This window comes from Macrobrachium rosenbergii, chromosome 55 (assembly GCF_040412425.1).
Source record: "Macrobrachium rosenbergii isolate ZJJX-2024 chromosome 55, ASM4041242v1, whole genome shotgun sequence".
Taxonomy (NCBI): Eukaryota; Metazoa; Arthropoda; class Malacostraca; order Decapoda; family Palaemonidae; genus Macrobrachium; species Macrobrachium rosenbergii.
This window is the reverse complement of record NC_089795.1, coordinates 33,227,768-33,245,820: the sequence shown is the minus strand read 5'-3', so window position 1 is coordinate 33,245,820 and position 18,053 is coordinate 33,227,768. Positions and strand designations below refer to the sequence as shown.

Here is an 18,053-nt window from a genome sequence, read left to right as displayed (position 1 = left end):
TCCTCTAAGAATTTAACAAGCTTTCCACTAAATACATCAGTATGCGGTCATCAGTAAAATTTTATAAGTTGCCAATAAGACCCCAGCCAGCCACTTTTACATGAAAAACCATTTTGGGTTTTTCATGCAAAAAATGGGTGGGAAATGATAGGGCACTAAAGAACCTAAAAGTACCAGTTTACTGGTTACAGTTTTGCTGTATTAGCTATGGAGGGGGGGGGGAAGCAGTATTGTCTTACCTTAGCCTATAAGTCATAATTTGATAAATTTACTATTTATCATTTGCGCATAGTGTTTATGGGTTCAAATTAACGAGAATGAGGAGCTCTTTTCAAAAATGTAGGTTACAATATCATATCGTGTATTGGCAACTTATAAAATAATACCCGGTCATCATGGGCCATGCAAACAACTTTAGTCTAGCCAATGCTACATCCTAGTTCCTAGGATAGGTTAGCCTAACCACTAATTCTCATAAGCAATTCTGGAATAAGGAAAAAGACAAAGACCAAGACTAATCTGGCTAGACCAAAGCCCCTCTACAGAATGTTACACCTATTAACAGCAGCTTACTAACGACAGGATAGTGTCCCTTACCCACATGCTTCTCCCCAAAAATAACCAAGTTCTTACTTTTTTTCTGGTGGCTGAACCTTCACTACAGGATCATCCATTTTCGCACCCACAGTAAGCACGTTTCGTCAGGCATACATAATGAAAATAACTTAAATAATATCCTAAAGAGGCAAAGCGGAGGTCGCAAATAGTAAACAAAGTTCGGTGACAGCCGCAACAGCTGATTAATGCACAAGGATGAAGCAAGGGCATGGATGGATCGTGTTACAGCTCTTATACGGCCGGATTAGCTACTTTAAATCCTAAAATTTTATATTACTGTGAAGACATAAGTTTATAGAGGTAGTTCAGTTACTTTTTCACGCAGGACATTGACTACTGACAAATAAAACCCGGCAGTTTCGATAATAAACATTCTCATTTTATAGTCCTTGTCCTACTGATAAACCTCTGTCGAGAGCAACTAGAGCGGGGATTCTTTACCCTTTTCTGGCAGTAACCGGTGGTTAGCTCGGTAATTGATCTTAATTTTGCTGTACTCAAACGAACAATTACGACCATGTGGCATTTTATAAGAAAAATATCAATACGCGAAAAGTGCGACTTTCATGTAGAATCTCAATTGGTGAGTTAACAGGCAAAGCTGCGATGATTTTGCATATATCTCCTCAGTTCTCATTACGTAAGTATCAAATTAGGAAAGGAAGAACCAAAATATTTTCATTAGCAAACAGAATTATTTCTGACACTTTATAACAAGGTTTCTTCAATGCCATAATAAAATGCATGGTTAGGGACATTGTCCCTTGTTGTTTGCCTTCATTTGAGGTCGATGACCTCCAATGTCTGTATCCAGAATAGTTATAAACGCTTGAATAATGAAATAAACCAAGTCGATCTTTTGTTCTAAGAGATGTGGCTACCAGTACACCCTCAGTTATCTCACTTATTTTGTCAAATTATAGCCACGGAGGCTATACAACAATAAGCGCTTAATTCATCTGCAGAGAAACATGGAGTCATTTTGAATGAGCTCGACGTTGCAGGCTTTAACAGGAATCATTGATATTCAGTTCTGGAAATAAAAGTGGACTTTTAACTGAATATTATTAAAAAAAAACATTGACAATGACAACTTATTACGAAAGGACAGTCTAATTCAGTATACGTGGTATAACTTGGACATTGATGTCCTTTCTGGTAAATGAGACTGAATAGATAACAAAAAAGGCACAGATTTTTTCGTTATCTCTCTCTCTCTTATGACTAGCACTATAGGCCTACGTACATCAAGCTGCTATATAGCAAACTAACGTATGGCACCATAATGGACTCTAAATTTTTACATTCATCTCTCCTAGATGTACATTCTCCATGTTTTTTTTTACAGTACCCAACATTCATGAAAAGACACCGATATTCCATGCAAACGTGGCTAATTCGAACAATCTGTGAAAAAAAAGCCATAAAAACGGGTAATCCCTACAACAGATTCTTTTTGTTTACCATGGAATATTAGAGTTTTGTTCATGAATGTTGAGTAGTGGTAAGAAAAATGTAAAATAAGGATACAAGAATATGATGCACACTTAGGATAGATGAAATTAATGATTAAAGTCCATCATGGTGGTATACGTTAGTGTGCTACAGTATAGGGCAGTTTGATATATGTGTAATGCTACACACACACTCCGTAACGGTCTCTCTCTCTCTCTTTCTTATAAACACACACACACACACATATATATATATATATATATATATATATATATATATATATATATATATATACATACAAATTCTTAATAGGAGCAAGTTATAGGAATACAAAGTGCAAATTCAGTACCATATTTAACTTTCGTAGTTATTAATAAAGGGTCTACTAAATTAAAGATATCTGCTCCCCATTTTATTACAGCATTCAGAATTTTCGCACGTTCCCTTGTACTTCCTTATCTAAATCCATGGTCTTCGGAGCTGGCAATGCAAGGCTATACCGGGTTGCCAGCTGTAAGAAAACTCAGGTGAGGGAGACAGATGTGGTCTGAAGTAGTTTTCTTGTACTTGCTCGAGATGTTTGACTTTAGATTTTATTTGTATTTAAACTTACACTCTTAGTATACTTTCCTATATGTTGTTTCAACTCTCCTCTATAATTCTGTAAGTACAATATCGTTGTTGAGAAATTTCACAGTTTATAATCTGCATACGACACTACACAGTAAGGTTTTAAGACTGTATCTTGCAAGGGCAGGTAAATTGGGAAAAAATGTATTGCTGTGCAAGTTATAACAATTGGAGATTCTTAGAGCGTTGCGTGTTATAGAATAAACCAACTGGTACAGGTTAAAAATAACCTTCTGGTTTATACAGAGAGAGAGAGAGAGAGAGAGAGAGAGAGAGAGAGAGAGAGAGAGAGAGAGAGAGAGAGAGAGAGAGAGAGAGAACACTTTTTTGACAACAAAATCCCACCGCACTTCTTTTCATATATTGCTAGCAGCATGACACTAACACACACACACACACACACACTCTCTCTCTCTGTCTCTCTGAACTTCAATCTCAAACGTAGTGAACATTTCCAATCCACTACTGGAAATGGAATTTTCCTAAATCATTAATGGTTAAAAACTGCAAATAATAGACCCCATAGCAATACACACTTACCACGTTCCTGGCGCTATTGATCGTAGACAAAATAATTAATGAAGAGGCTTCGTTATAGTCCCCCTTTCCGTTAATGGCCTTATATTTGTCCCCTTCCGCCATAACAAAAGGGCTACAATTTTTTTTTAGCTCTGCAAGACTCATTTCTCATAATTACACTGACTCACTAGTACGCCTAAGATGTGTTCCATTTGGCAAGCTTCCCTTTCACCAATGATCAATTACTCCCGTCTTAAATTATCTACCAGTAGCGATGAATGACTCACATTTCCAAAAGAACTCCATTCACTCTTCTTGTTGTCACTTACGATGTTCTAAATCAATGGAAGCCTTCCGCTAACATCATCTCAAAGGCCAATGCCGATTGAATGCCAACTACACAAATGAAAACTAAAGATGTTTCCCCTTTTCACCCAGTTTCACCGGAAGAAACCAAATTGAATTAATATGCTTGGTATTTGGCTAAGAGATATTATTATTATTATTATTATTATTATGTAAAAAAACACAATTATATGGTAAAAAATATATTACTATGTAAAATAAACAAAGACTTTCGAACACCTGAACGGTGTTCCTCATCAGTGTTAACGTTAAAAAGTAAAATGAGAGGGTAGTTTTCTTATGAAGGGCTTTTAAAAATGGGGGGCGGGGCGAGAAGATAGCCCATCACGGAAGTGCTGGTTCGGGTGCTGCTAGGTAATTCAAATTCAACAGAAAGTTGCGCCAACCTCCTTGATCTTCGAACTTGCGATGTTACACCTGACTGCGGTGCATAGGTGCCATCAAGACGGAATAACATAAGGTGAGATCGTCGGTCGCTCGGTTCCCGCACTGTGACGTCACAGGTGCGCGTCGACTGGGCAGTGCACTTAATGATTATGTTTTGACAGTAATTTGTTGCTATGCTGGTGTTCACAATTTCCACACAGGAAAATATTTTCTCTCTTCTCTCTCCCTCTCCCTCTGTTATTCCGTCTTGGGCGCCATAGTCGGAAACACCCACGGGGACGTCGACTATCTGGAGAGAGAGGGGAAGAGGAAGCAGAGCGCATCAGTCAACGTCAGTCTTGAAATTAAAATGTTTTATGTAGTGTTTGGCAATAAACCAGTTGATAAAAGTGTCTTCATTTGTAAATGTCTTGTTATCTTCAAAAGATATTCCCATGTTTACAGCAGCACCGTCAACTAATCTGTCACTTTTAAAAATAGTTTGTGCACCATCCCACTTAATTCTGTGGTCTAAATTATAACTACCAGCACTTCCGTGATGGGCTGTTATCTTCTCGCCCTGCCCACCATTTTTAAAGGTTCTTCACAAGAAAACTACCTTCTCATTTTACTTTTTAACACGGTGTTCGAAAGTCTTTGTTTGCTTTACACAGCAATATATTTACTATATGTAATTGTGGATTTTTATTACACAGATTGTTTTTCACGAGATTGTGAATTTCTTAGCATTATTATTATTATTATTATTATTATTATTATTATTATTATTATTATTATTCACGACAGAGGGGAAGGAGCAGATAAGAGGGAGGATGGATAGGATTCTCAAACCAATTATCGGATAATATCATGGAACTCTAGACCAGTATCTCAGCTATTAACTCGGAAAGCCGACATAATTGGCATCATTAAGGATAACGAACTAATGAAGCCGTTGTGACAGCTAAACAGAATTGACCTTCGACGGTAAAACATTCTCTCGCATCTGCTTCACTGTATGGAACAGAACTGACTATAGAGTTGAAATCTTGACTCGAATTTGACGCAATATACTCGTATAAGCCTATCGATAAGCCCCTATTCAAGCGTTTTACTCTTTCCCTTAATCGTTGGGCTTTGGAATTTTCCTTCTGCTTATGTGTTCTTTTCTAACTTGCATGATCGCTCTTCCTCCAAAAGTAAGTTAATTGTCTATCATTTGCTTCGTGGTAGAGTTCCGCCCCTTTCCTCTAATTTTCCTTCTGGTTTACTTGGAACCTGGGCTTGGAAAAGAGGATAATGGGTTGTCAGTTCTTCTGGCCCCTGCACCTTCAAGTGAACTACAGACCGAGTTCGTCTAGTAACAGAAAGATGCAGAATTTTACTTACGTGTGGTTAAATAATCCTCTGATACAGTCAACCTCGGATCGAGAACCAATTGATTGTTACGCTTTTTAAACAACAGAAAAAACCGATAACTTTACAAATTTCACGAGATCAGCGTGGTACCGCACATGGCCCAAAAACTCTTAAGAAGACTGACCGTGAAGTCTAAAACCAATCCATGATATCTTGTTGATATTAGTGCGTCTGAAGCAACGTGAATGGCCTCTGTAACTGAGGTAGAAGCGAGTGCATGGGAAGAATATTCAAAATTCACGGATAGATAGATTCTAAAGCCAGAGACCAATCTGCAAGACTGTTGATCATTTGAATTTATATCCAGCAGGTAATGTTTGGCAAGAAGAAACTATTCATTCCACACATGAAGAAAATGAACAATGAGAAGTCAATTACTGCTATTCTGCATGTTAAAACAAATTGAAAAATACTTAAAAAAGGAGCATAAAATGCATTTACATGAAAAAAGCATTTTCTTAGTCTTATATTTCCATTCATATATTATTTTACACATAGTTAAGTATATCTTAGTTTAACCAGACCACTGAGCTGATTAACAGCTTTCCTAGGGCTGGCCCGAAGGATTAAGATTGATTTTACGTGGCTAAGAACCAACTGGTTACCTAGCAACAGGACTTATAGCTTATTGTGGAATCCGAACCACATTATGACGAGAAATGAATTTCTATCACCAGAAATAAGTTCCTCTCATTCTTCATTGGCCGGTCGGAGAGTCGAACGCTGTGCCAACAGCGTGTTAGCCGAGAGCTCTACCCACCCTCCAATGAAGAACTGTTTTACACATAGTAACTGCCATGACGAACGTATCACTGATAGCGTCTCTATCATGTGATAAGACGACATAACATCTTGATATGTAGAAAAAGGTGATAGCATCATTTACAGGGTCCACATTATTATCATCTAAATATTGTGACTTACCAATGAAATATTTCCCAGAAATTCGGTAATTCCTAAAACTATTTCTCTTCCACTTTATTTTTTTTAGCGCAATAAAAAAAAAGTTAAGTATACCTTAGTTTTACCAGACTACTGAGCTGATTAACAGCTCTCCTAGGGCTGGCCCGAAGGATTAGACTTATTTAGCGTGGCTAAGAACCAACTGGTTACTTAGCAACGGGACCTACAGCTAATTGTGGAATCCGAACCACATTATAGCGAGAAATGAATTTCTATCACCAGAAATAAATTCCTCTAACTGCAATGGTATATACTCTTTTCGCCCCACGGCATAGAGCCCACATTCGATCCATCTACGGAGCAAGGAAAGGAGAAGTATTGTCATACTTGCTCAGAAGTCTAGTATGCCTTTGTTGGCCTATGCAGTGAGTTGCGCACCTAGTTGTTAGTCGAGTGTTGTGAGATGGAGTAAAAGCGAGTACTCCTTCGAAACCTTTGCCACATCATAATTCAGAACGGGCAATTCAGCTCACTAGTGTGGAACCAACCATAAAATAATTAAGAAAATGAAGACCTCATCATTGCCTAATGGTCAGTTAGGTAACCTCAGACCAAAACTGACAGCTCTCATATTTGAAACGTCCAAACGTTGAACGCTGCGAAGGAGTGCGGGTGAAAAGGGATATACAGTACATAGGTTCTTAATGATCACGTACTCGGTTCCTCCAAGTTTGGTCGTTTGTGACACAACCTGCGGCCTCGTAGATGAGCAAATGAACTACTGAGAGCCATCTAACCTCCTGAGATCTTAAAAGTCACTGACGCCGGATGAAGTGACTGAAGAGGAACTCTTAATGAAAAATAAATAAGAGGCGATGAAAATAAAAGCGAGATAGTCGCACGAACCAATCTCCACGTATCAGCTCCCAATGCAAATAGAAGAATTCGGACTCGCTCAAGATGGCTGCAGGTTCTTTAACGAATTAAAGCATCCAGCCGAAGTCATAAATCATAACCTCTTCAGAGGCCCTTGACGAAAAGGTATGCACCATCTTTGCCTTCCACTAAACATTGAGTATCTCGAGAGAATAGTCAACAAATAAATGTTAATCAGTCAGGTCGCACAAATATCCAACATATCATCACCTCTTCCCAGCCGTTTAAATACCTCACAGTCTAATGCCAAACAGCCAGTGGAAGGACGACATTGAACTATCGATGGTCGAGCTTCACAGGAAGTTGAAAAATAAGCCAGAATAGAAAGAAATCAGTAGAGAATTTTGCAACAGATCGAAGCTGTTGTTACCATGGAGCCACATCCCATACCAACCATACCCCAAGAACAAGAGTACAAGAGTTTGTAAAGAGTTCCTCATGTCAGGAAGGGACTTATCAACTGACGAAATGTAGATATCATGTCGACAGCGTTGATTATAAGTGATCATTTCCAATTTTTTTTTTTAAATATTTACATCTACTTCTACTCTTCGCATTGTTAGCAAATGCTTTCGCTTCTTTCCCATGCATCTCCCTTCAACACAAAAAAACGATAAAGTAATTGAAAAAAATATTATCTTTTTACCAGTTTTCTGAGCAGCAAAATTCACTTTTTTCGTTAAACTCCTGGAGATGTTTTACACGCAATAAAGTACTCATCACATGAATATAAATTGACGGTTAGGACGATACTCATTTCTGAGCGATAAAGTTGCCACGGAGTGACTTTGCTCATTACAAAACATGGAATGAAACAAACATACAATTATACAACCTAAGGGTGACTGATTATCGCAAAGCGTTTCGATTCCAAGCACACATAAGTAACACAAGAGGAACTTATCAATAGATACGAAGAATCGAAAACTATACAATCTAAAGGTGACTGTTGACAACTGCTACGCAACAAAATGGATTGGTATGGGCTTCGTTCACTTCCTCGACTGCCACCCGCACGCACACAGAATTAACTAAAGCCAAATTCAACACGTAATTAAATCAGCTTACAGTCCAGCCACTTGACGAGATGGATCTCGTCTACTTATAAACTTTAGTTACCTATTTTAGCAAGCTGCTTTGATGAGTGGTGAAAAGGTTGGGAACGACGGTATACAAATGAAATTAATTTTGTATATTTGGTTCCCCATTTCCCCTTTCGGTCTTGTGCATGAAATTTGAGGACCATGCCCCCATAGAAACTAGACGTAACGCTTTTTACTTAGATGATCATGTTTTACCTGAAAAACTCCGTGTAAAAACGTTCAAACATCTAAGCAATATAGAACACAAAAGCACACGAACGCAAAATTACAGGACTTTAAAGAGATTAGAAAACGTTAGCTTGGGCAATGACAACAAACTACGACTTCACTCTGTAATTCCCGAATTAAACGATTTTCATGTTTAAACGGCAAACAAAAGTTTTTGAGTCTCTTCCAAATCAGGTACAAACTTCGGAGAGTTTGCCAACTATTTGCAAGCAATTAGCTAACAAATTTAAGGTGGTTCCTCGTTTCCTGTTCAGAGTGGAAAGCGAGGACAGGAACTTGCAGGCACAGGCGTAATAACTAATCAAAGAATAGACGAAAGGTTTAGAGGGGAGTTCACATCGGTCAGGAACGTTCGTCGTCTTATGTATCTTGCTGTCAAAGGCATGGCTGGATAACTGCATAGACCAACAACAGCAATAATAATAATAATAATAATAATAATAATAATAATAATAATAATAATAATAATAATAATAATAATAACAACTGGAAAAGGAAAAAATATAAGAATGAGAACCCCTCATATTTTTCCATTTACAATAATAATAATAATAATAATAATAATAATAATAATAATAATAATAATAATAATAATAATAATGAAAGACATTATGGACAAAAATTCCCATTGATTCATGAAAGTGATTTTAACAAAGTAAAATCATTTAAAGACAAAAATTCCTTTACAATAAAGAAGAATTCGATCTTTTACGTGGGCTGAATATCAATAAAGAAAGGAAGTTACCTTTACGTCTCTATATTACGCCTGCGGAGTGAAAACTGCTGAGATGCCTATGAACCTTAAGAGTAGCAGATGACCTACGGAGAATTATTAGTTTGTCTTTAGACTCTCATCAACGGCTGGGTGATTTCCTTCAAAAGTTAATTAAGATGTCCGTGACCAGCTGGGTTTTTTGACTTTCACATCAGTTAGCTCATTTTCTCTAAAATTTAAATCGAGCACCGGAGAAGACCTGCTAGGATTTACGACGCCGTCAAAAGGCGGTAAACCTGCAAAATGGAAATCTTTAATGCTAGCGTACAGAAGCCTGTCCAGGACAACAGACAGGAGTGAATGACATTTAAAAGTTTTAAAAAGAAAGGATCATTAATATCGCAAAAGGAAGTCGACCCGCTCTTGGGGGGTCTTCGGTGAAAGGATATGAATTATAGAATTATATAAAATATAATGACCTTTACTTGGTCACGTGTCTTTCTGGCGACCTCCATACTCTCAGCCAGGATCCATACAGATAGTATGTCTCTGTATGGGTCCTGCTCTCAGCCGAGAGGGTGGCAAAGCCATGCGACCTTTCTCACGAAGCGTCGGCCGCCAAGGCACTGACCTTTGGCGGGCATGGGTCACTCCACAGAGGCGTGACTCAGCCGGACAGAGGTGGTACCACCTATCCTCGCCCTCTCCCGTCAGCACTCGACTGTCTCATCAAACACGGCGCCGTCTGATGATCGTTCCAACTGTCACCGATGATTGATTGATCGGAGGCGTCTCAGAGCGGTTACTGCGATTCTCACTCCACGGGGGAGATTTTGGTTTAGGAAACAAGAGACAAATACGAGAGGGGAAGGCTGATTGTGAGATCAAAGAAAATACTGTGAACAGGTTACTCGTGTATATATGATATATATATATATATATATATATATATATATATATATATATATATATATATATATATATATATATATATATATATATATATCACACATTACCACAGGTGAAAAATAAGAAACGGGGGTATAGGTCCTGACCGGTTTCGACTTTATTTCCAAGCCATTGACGAAGGACTGATACAGAGTGTGAGAAGTCAAATATATATACTACAAGAACAGTACTGACGAACATACACAACCGTTAGAGACTCCATATCCCCACTCAGGCCGGTGTCGAGGTAGGAGTGGCCTTTAAAACTCATTTGGCTAAAAATCACAATAGACTCTCAGGGGACATTGCTGATAAACAGACCATACCCCACCTCAGATCCACACCTGACAGGTGTCATGGAGGCGGAGTTTGGAAACTCATTAACATTACTACCCTCGTACTGTGTTTACAAATATGATAATCCTATTTTCGTATATCTCTACTGCCTACCTTAAAGTTTAAACAATTTACAAATTTCTTTTGATATTAAAGGATCAAGTTTATACATCCCTTGACTGATATTCATATTATGGTTGTAACTTTCTTTTATGAAGCTAGATTCAATGATGTTCCTTTCCAGTGCATTATTAGAATATACAATCCTTTTGCCCCTTCCCAGTTGATAGCATGATTGTTCTCACTAACATGTACAAATATACCACTGTTCCTTGTGCATATCTCACACATTTCTTATGTTGTTCAATTCTTTTTTTCCAGTGCTTTCCCGGTTTGGCTAATATAAAGTTGTCACAAGATCTACACTTGAATTTATATACACATCCTTAATATTGTCTGGGGAGTCTTTGATAAGTACATTTTTCATTGTTGTATTGTTCTTAAATGCGACATTAACACCAAAATTTTAAGAAGATGATATCTTTCATACTATTATTATAAGGCAGAACAAGCAAATTTTTTGTGTTGTGTTGTCTTTTTCTGGTTTTGATATTAAGGTCTTTTTTGCCGCTTCAAATGCACTATTTAATACACTATCAGGATATTTCAATTTTTTGCCTGCATTCCTAATCTTATCTATTTCATCATCAATATATTCAGGGCTACATACCCGTAATGCTCTTTAAAAACATAGATGAAAACACTGACTTTTAACCTTATTGCTTTGTCCAGAATAGAAATGCACATAGGAAGAAATATTAGTGGGTTTTCTATACACACTATATTTAAACCCACTACTATTTCTTCGTATGAGGACATCCAGAAACGGTAAGCACCCATCATTTTCCATTTCCATCGTGAATTTAATTGATGGTACTAATTGATTTAACTTAGCCAAAGCTTTTTACATCTTGGTTCCCTGGCCATACACAAATTATGTCAACATACCTAAACCATGTTACACATTGGGATTATGTTGTTTAATATCTTCTTTTCAAAAATTCCTTATATAAGTTACTTAACATCAGGATAGAGGGTTTCCCATTGACAAAGCAATAAGGTTCAAAAGTCAGTGTTTTCATCTATGTTTTTAAGAGCATTACCCTGGGTATGTAGCCTGAATATATTGATGATGAAATAGATAAGATTAGGGAATGCAGGCAAAAATTGAATATCCTGATAGTGTATTAAATAGTGCATTTGAAGCGGCAAAAAAGACTGTAATATCCAAAACAGAAAGAACAACACAACACAAAAATTTGCTTGTTCTGTATAATAATAGTATGGAAAGATGTCCCTCATCTTCTTAAATTTTAGTGTTATGTGCATTGAAACAATACAACAATGAAAAATGTGCTTATCAAGCTCCCAGGTGTGTTAAGGATGTGTATATAAATTCCGTGTAATCTTGTGACAACTTTTATATTGGCTAAACCAGGAAAGCACTGGAAAAAGATTGAACAACATAGAAATGTGTGAGATATGCACAGGAACAGTGGTATGTTGTATGTTAGTGAGAACAATCATGCTATCAACTGGGGAAGGGGCAAAAAGGATTGTATATTCTAATAATGCACTGGAAAGGAACATCATTGAATCTAGCTTCATAAAAGAAAGTTACAACCATAATATGAATATCAGTCAAGGATGTATAAACTTGATCCTTTAATATCAAAAGAAATTTGTAAATTGTTTAAACTTTAAGGTAGGCAGTAGAGATATATGAAAATAGGATTATCATATTTGTAAACACAGTACGAGGGTAGTAATGTTAATGAGTTTCCAAACTCCGCCTCCATGACACCTGTCAGGTGTGGATCTGAGGTGGGGTATGGTCTGTTTATCAGCAATGTCCCCTGAGAGTCTATTGTGATTTTTAGCCAAATGAGTTTTAAAGGCCACTCCTACCTCGACACCGGCCTGAGTGGGGATATGGAGTCTCTAACGGTTGTGTATGTTCGTCAGTACTGTTCTTGTAGTATATATATTTGTGACTTCTCACACTCTGTATCAGTCCTTCGTCAATGGCTTGAAATAAAGTCGAAACCGGTCAGGACCTATACCCCGTTTCTTATTTTTCACCTGTGGTAATGTGTGATAAATGAATCACGTACAAAAGTGATAATAATCATATATATATATATATATATATATATATATATATATATATATATATATATATATATATATATACTGTATATATACACACATGCATATATGTGTGTAATAATCATAAAGCTCTCTTAACTTCTCAATTTTTGTATTTTGAAAACACTTGTCACAACAAAGCCTAAGATCCCAAGGAAGGACCAAGTGAAAAAATTCTGACACCCAGGCAAGAGCCAAAATGTGAAGAAATCGGTAGGTTAAGAGAGTAAAAACACGATCAATAGATTCTCTCTCTCTCTACACACACACACACACACACACACACACACACATATATATATATATATATATATATATATATATATATATATATATATATATATATATATATATATATATATATATGTGTGTGTGTGTGTGTGTGTGTGTGTGTGTGTGTGTGTGTGTGTGTGTTCAGGCTTCATGGTCGAACTTCTCAGTTCTCAGGGTGCTTTATTCCTCACACCGTTGGACTGTGGAGCAGCCTCCCTGAGGATGTCGTGCAATTGGAACTTTAGAAGTTCAAGCGCAGATGCAATGCTTTACTACCCTAGTGCTCCTCCTTGCATTTTAATACATTTTTATCTACTTTTTAATTAATTAGTCTATTTTTTCTCTTTTAAAAAGCGGGATCTCTTCCTTTTGTATTTCCCTTTACTTCCTCTTATCTTCCTATTGAACACCACATTCTTTGGAAGCTTCAATTTCAAGTCAATAATGGCCCCCGTGGGCTTGTTTCACGTGAATAGGTTTCGTATTCTGAATAATAATAATAATAATAATAATAATAATAATAATAATAATAATAATAAAATAATATATATATATATATACATATATATACTATATATATATATATATATATATATATATATATATATATATATATATATATATATATATATATATATATATATATATATATATAATTTTGCCACTGCGCATCTGTTGACCTGAGCAGTTAACAAGGTACCTGGTAATTAGCCAGCTCTGGAAGTCGAGGTGAGGAAGGGCGTGGGGCTTGCAACCTCATCGCAAAATACTGGCCAAAAAAAGAAAGAGTAGTGCCTGTTTGATCCACCATTCTAATATTTTATATATATATATATATATATATATATATATATATATATATATATATATATATATATGTGTGTGTGTGTGTGTGTGTGTGTGTGTGTGTGTGTGTGTGTGTATGTATATAACTAAAGGATGTGGCAGTAATTCGTTTTTGTAATTTTGCGGGTTCATCCTAAGTGAACAAATTTAGAAAATAATGCAAATAATAAACGATCCGATGAGAGTGGAAACGTGCTTAACTAAAAGAAGACGAGAAAATACGAGCAACGAAAATAGTTACGGACATCGTGCCAAGGAAACTCGTAAAACTCATTACGCGCCTCATAATCCCACATCCAAACGTTTACATTTCTTTGGCGTTGAAAGGCAGCGGAGGAGAGCGCACAGGAGTCTCCGAGAGGGCTGATTGCACGAGCACCAGTATCAGCGGAATGCAAACACCATTAGCGAAGCAAGAAGAGCTTTAATTTCTGCTATGAAATACTTAAGGTCTCGGCACTTATTTACTCGGAACGCGCCGAGACCTTCCTCGCAGCAGCTGTTATCAGGTACTGAAATATGTAATGAACAGGAGAGCTGGGATTCAGGGCCGGTTGTTCCGGGAACAGCTTATCAATTGCATTAATGCTTTTAGAAGATATTTCATTCCTCGCTTTAAAGGTAAACTGTCGAAAGGATTTTCTAATTGCCAAGGAAGCATAAGTCTGCTGTCGCCATGTAGAGATGAGTTTTAGACACTTGTGGTTTATATGCCTTTTAGTTTTATGTAAAAGACAACCATTGAGATGGCTTCTTCTGTCCGCACTTTTTCTGTCTTCCCTCAGATCTTAAAAATTACTGAGGCTAGAGGGATGTAAATTGGTATGTTGGTCATCCACCCTCCAATGATCAAACATACCATATTGCAGCCCTCTAGCCTCAGTTGTTTTTACTTCATTTAAGCTTAAAGTTAGCCATACTCATACCTCTGGCACTACTATAGGTACCAAGAACACAGGCCACCACCGGACCGTGGCTGAGCTTCATGAACCGGGGCTAAGAGTTTCATGGGCCGTGGCTGTACGCTGTATAGAAAACTCGACTGCGCCGAAGAAACTTCGGCGCATTTTTTTTCTTGCTCGTGTGGTGCGTTTGCTTTCCAAATATCGTCGACTTTTATCTTCAACATTTTATTACACTCCTGAATGATACTCTTGCCATAGGTTGTTTATATATGTTAACAATATGTAAACATACTTCATACGTTAGTTCCATATCGTACCAAGGATGCATTTGCTACTACAAATTCTGCACTCTTAACTGCCGCTGAAACAGAATGAAAACAAACCATCTTGAAGCAATTTTACTCGAGTCTTATCTTTGCTGAGAGAGAGAGAGAGAGAGAGAGAGAGAGAGGAGTTTATATTCCAACCCTGGTTTTACGTAAGTCTTGGAGCCTTACAGTCCTCTTCTCGACGGAACACAACCAGAAGCAAATGTACATCACTGGATTAGGAATCGTATTACTATATTAACAACGGCCTCAGAATTGCCTGAAAACTGAGACCCTGCACAAACAACTGCACAAGTCAGGTGGAGAAAGGTCAGGGAAAGTCATCGATTAGTTATCAATGAGCAAACAGAGGCGAGATTAGAAACAGGAGCTTTCGTTTTCTGCAAATGTTTACTCAGCGCAAAAGACAACCAAACCGAGTCAATGAACGTAAGTGAAATATCACGTGTAAATGTATTATTTCGATTTTTATATTTCTGCTTCTCTTTGCAGTCCCATTATCTGTCTATCTATCAGCACACAAAACCAGGAAGTCGTTGGCGAATAGACAGTTCTGGAGTATTCATCTTCAGTTTAGTAAAACAGTCTAGTTATTTTCCACCATTAAAAAGAAGCTTAACGATACCATAACCTGTCAGACATGCCTTAAAATCGAAGAAAAATTAATTCACAACTTGTATCTATCTAAAAATTAAAAAAAATACTTTTCCTAACCCCTACCCTTCCAATCATTCCAATCTTTGAAATTAACTCTTATTTTCTCCTTTTGTTCGGTAATGATAAACTTGTAACCGAGAGATTTCCTTAGTAGGTCACCTCTGGCACAACATTCAGTTGTTTAAAAAATACTTTCTATCTAACTATCTCCCTATCAATCGCTGTTTCTAAACCCAAACACGGAATCTTGGGCCGTGCAGAAGCACGTATCAATTCTAATTCCCGTTGTGTTAAACTATTTCCAGGGTATAGTGAATTGGATATTAAAAGGTATTTGTGGCTAAACGTGAAAGTCGGAAACATTCACACGCAACATACACACACATTATATATATATATATATATATATATATATATATATATATATATATATATATATATATATATATATATACGGTATATATATATATATATATATATTATGCAGGTTTCGTTGAACGATAGATGACTGCAAACTTTAACTATTTTGATATTGGTTCTTTCCAGTGTTCTGTATTCACTCCTCACTTCATCACTCGAAGTTCGTAGAATTATAAAAGAAAGCCACTTCTTAATAATTCCTATTTTTCTTGTGTCCATGGCAAGCTTTCGGACTGTACGTCGTCCATAATCATGCTAGACTAAAATATTTACATCGTTTTGTGACCAAACATAACAATTACAAATAAGTAAATAAGTGGTTAAAATATTACAATTGTCAAGGAATTACTGTTAACATGTAACAAGTCAAAGAGTGGCAACTGTCAGTGGTTAAAAGAGCGGAATAACTATACAAAGAATTAGGTGTTTAACAAATCAAAAATAAACTAACATAAATATATATACTTTTATGTAAAGATATATAAAACTAGAAAATGTTCAGAACTTCGATAAAAAAAATTGGTCATTGCTTAAAAGTTTTGAGAAGCCTTTCGCATCCTTCGTCCTGAGGGTTCAAGGAAGGTTTCATGTCTATTATTAAGATGGCGTCTGTCATCCTCAAGTACCCCACAGAATTGTTAATACACAGAAATTTTACACGTTCAGTAAGCTGTCCTCTCGTTATTTTTGTTTCGCCTTGAAAGTCTACAAGGTGATTTTTATTGATTCTGTCTGTGTGTGCATGCGAAATCTCTCTCCGGCAGTGCAAGTGGTATATCCAACATATGTGGTGAAATTACACGGTACCCGGTTGCAGGAATACTGATACACCACATTATGACTGTCACGAACTCCCCCTAAAGCTGGTCTACTGCAAATGAATAGGTTTTTTAATTTCTTATTTTTAGAGTAAAACCTGAGACAGACATTATCACTTTCGTTAACCGGTTTAACATGATTAGAAACAATCTTTTTCAACAGCTTTCCTTCTATTTTGTACCAACTTGACATTTGTCCTTGAAAAAAGAAGTTAATTTGTTGTTTTTCTTCGCCAGTTGGTAACGACTCATTCAGGACGACTTTGTTCAAAAACTCTTTTACTTCTAGGGGAAAGTTATTATTTGTTAAAATTTGTTTTATCCTGGTAATTTCATTGTCGAAGGAATCCCAGTCACTGCAAACCCTGTACCTTCTATGTGATAAAGTCTTAATTACTCCTATTTTGTATTATTCGGGGGAGACACGATTGAAATCAACACAACCTCCGAGATTACTTGACTTTACAGACACCGAAGTTTTTACAGTGTTATTGGATAGAGTAACTAAGGCATCCAAAACGGCAAGGAATTATTTTTTCCCAGCTCAAAAGTAAATTTAAGAACAGGCACCTCTTCAAATTTAGACTTCAGCCTCAACAACAATAAAACAATCATCAACATATCGTACATGGTGTGTTTGAAAAGGGGGTTATGTTCAAACACCGTATTCTCTAAATTACACATATAAAATTCTGCAAATGTGGGGCCCAGACACTTCCCATACTAACTCCTTCACACCGTAAATATAAGACACCGTTAATACTCGGAGAAGATGTTTTTGTTGTACAAATTTCCAAAAGCGCTTTCAACGTTGCAGGCGGAATGTCAGGAGCAACTATTACAGGGTGATGATAGACGTTCTCCAGGATTATCTTTACAGTCTCTTGAACTGGGGAACGTTAGTATATAGCCTCTCAACGTCTAATGAGGCCAATGTCCCTGAACGTTTTCTATCTTTCAAAAGGCCCCACATTTGTAGAATTTTATATCAGGACGAAGGATGCGAAAGACTTCTCAAAATTTTTAAGCACTGACCATTTTTTATTTTTTTGTTT

General features: G+C 36.8%; 1 protein-coding gene across 5 annotated transcripts in view; it reads right to left on the bottom strand.

The window, feature by feature from the left end:
* LOC136835944 (monocyte to macrophage differentiation factor 2) overlaps positions 1 to 18,053 on the bottom strand; it is a 263,773-nt gene that overhangs the window by 57,172 nt on the left and 188,548 nt on the right. Inside the window, exon 1 of one of the 5 annotated variants that reach the window (XM_067099827.1) lies at positions 634 to 1,004. The exons of 3 other annotated variants lie outside the window; for them this stretch is intronic. In XM_067099827.1, the coding sequence (XP_066955928.1) occupies positions 634 to 674 (41 nt within the window). In that variant the 5' untranslated portion in view covers positions 675 to 1,004. Of the gene's footprint in view, positions 1 to 633; positions 1,005 to 18,053 lie in introns of those variants that run through there. One more of the 5 variants, XM_067099829.1, reaches the window with a different exon arrangement.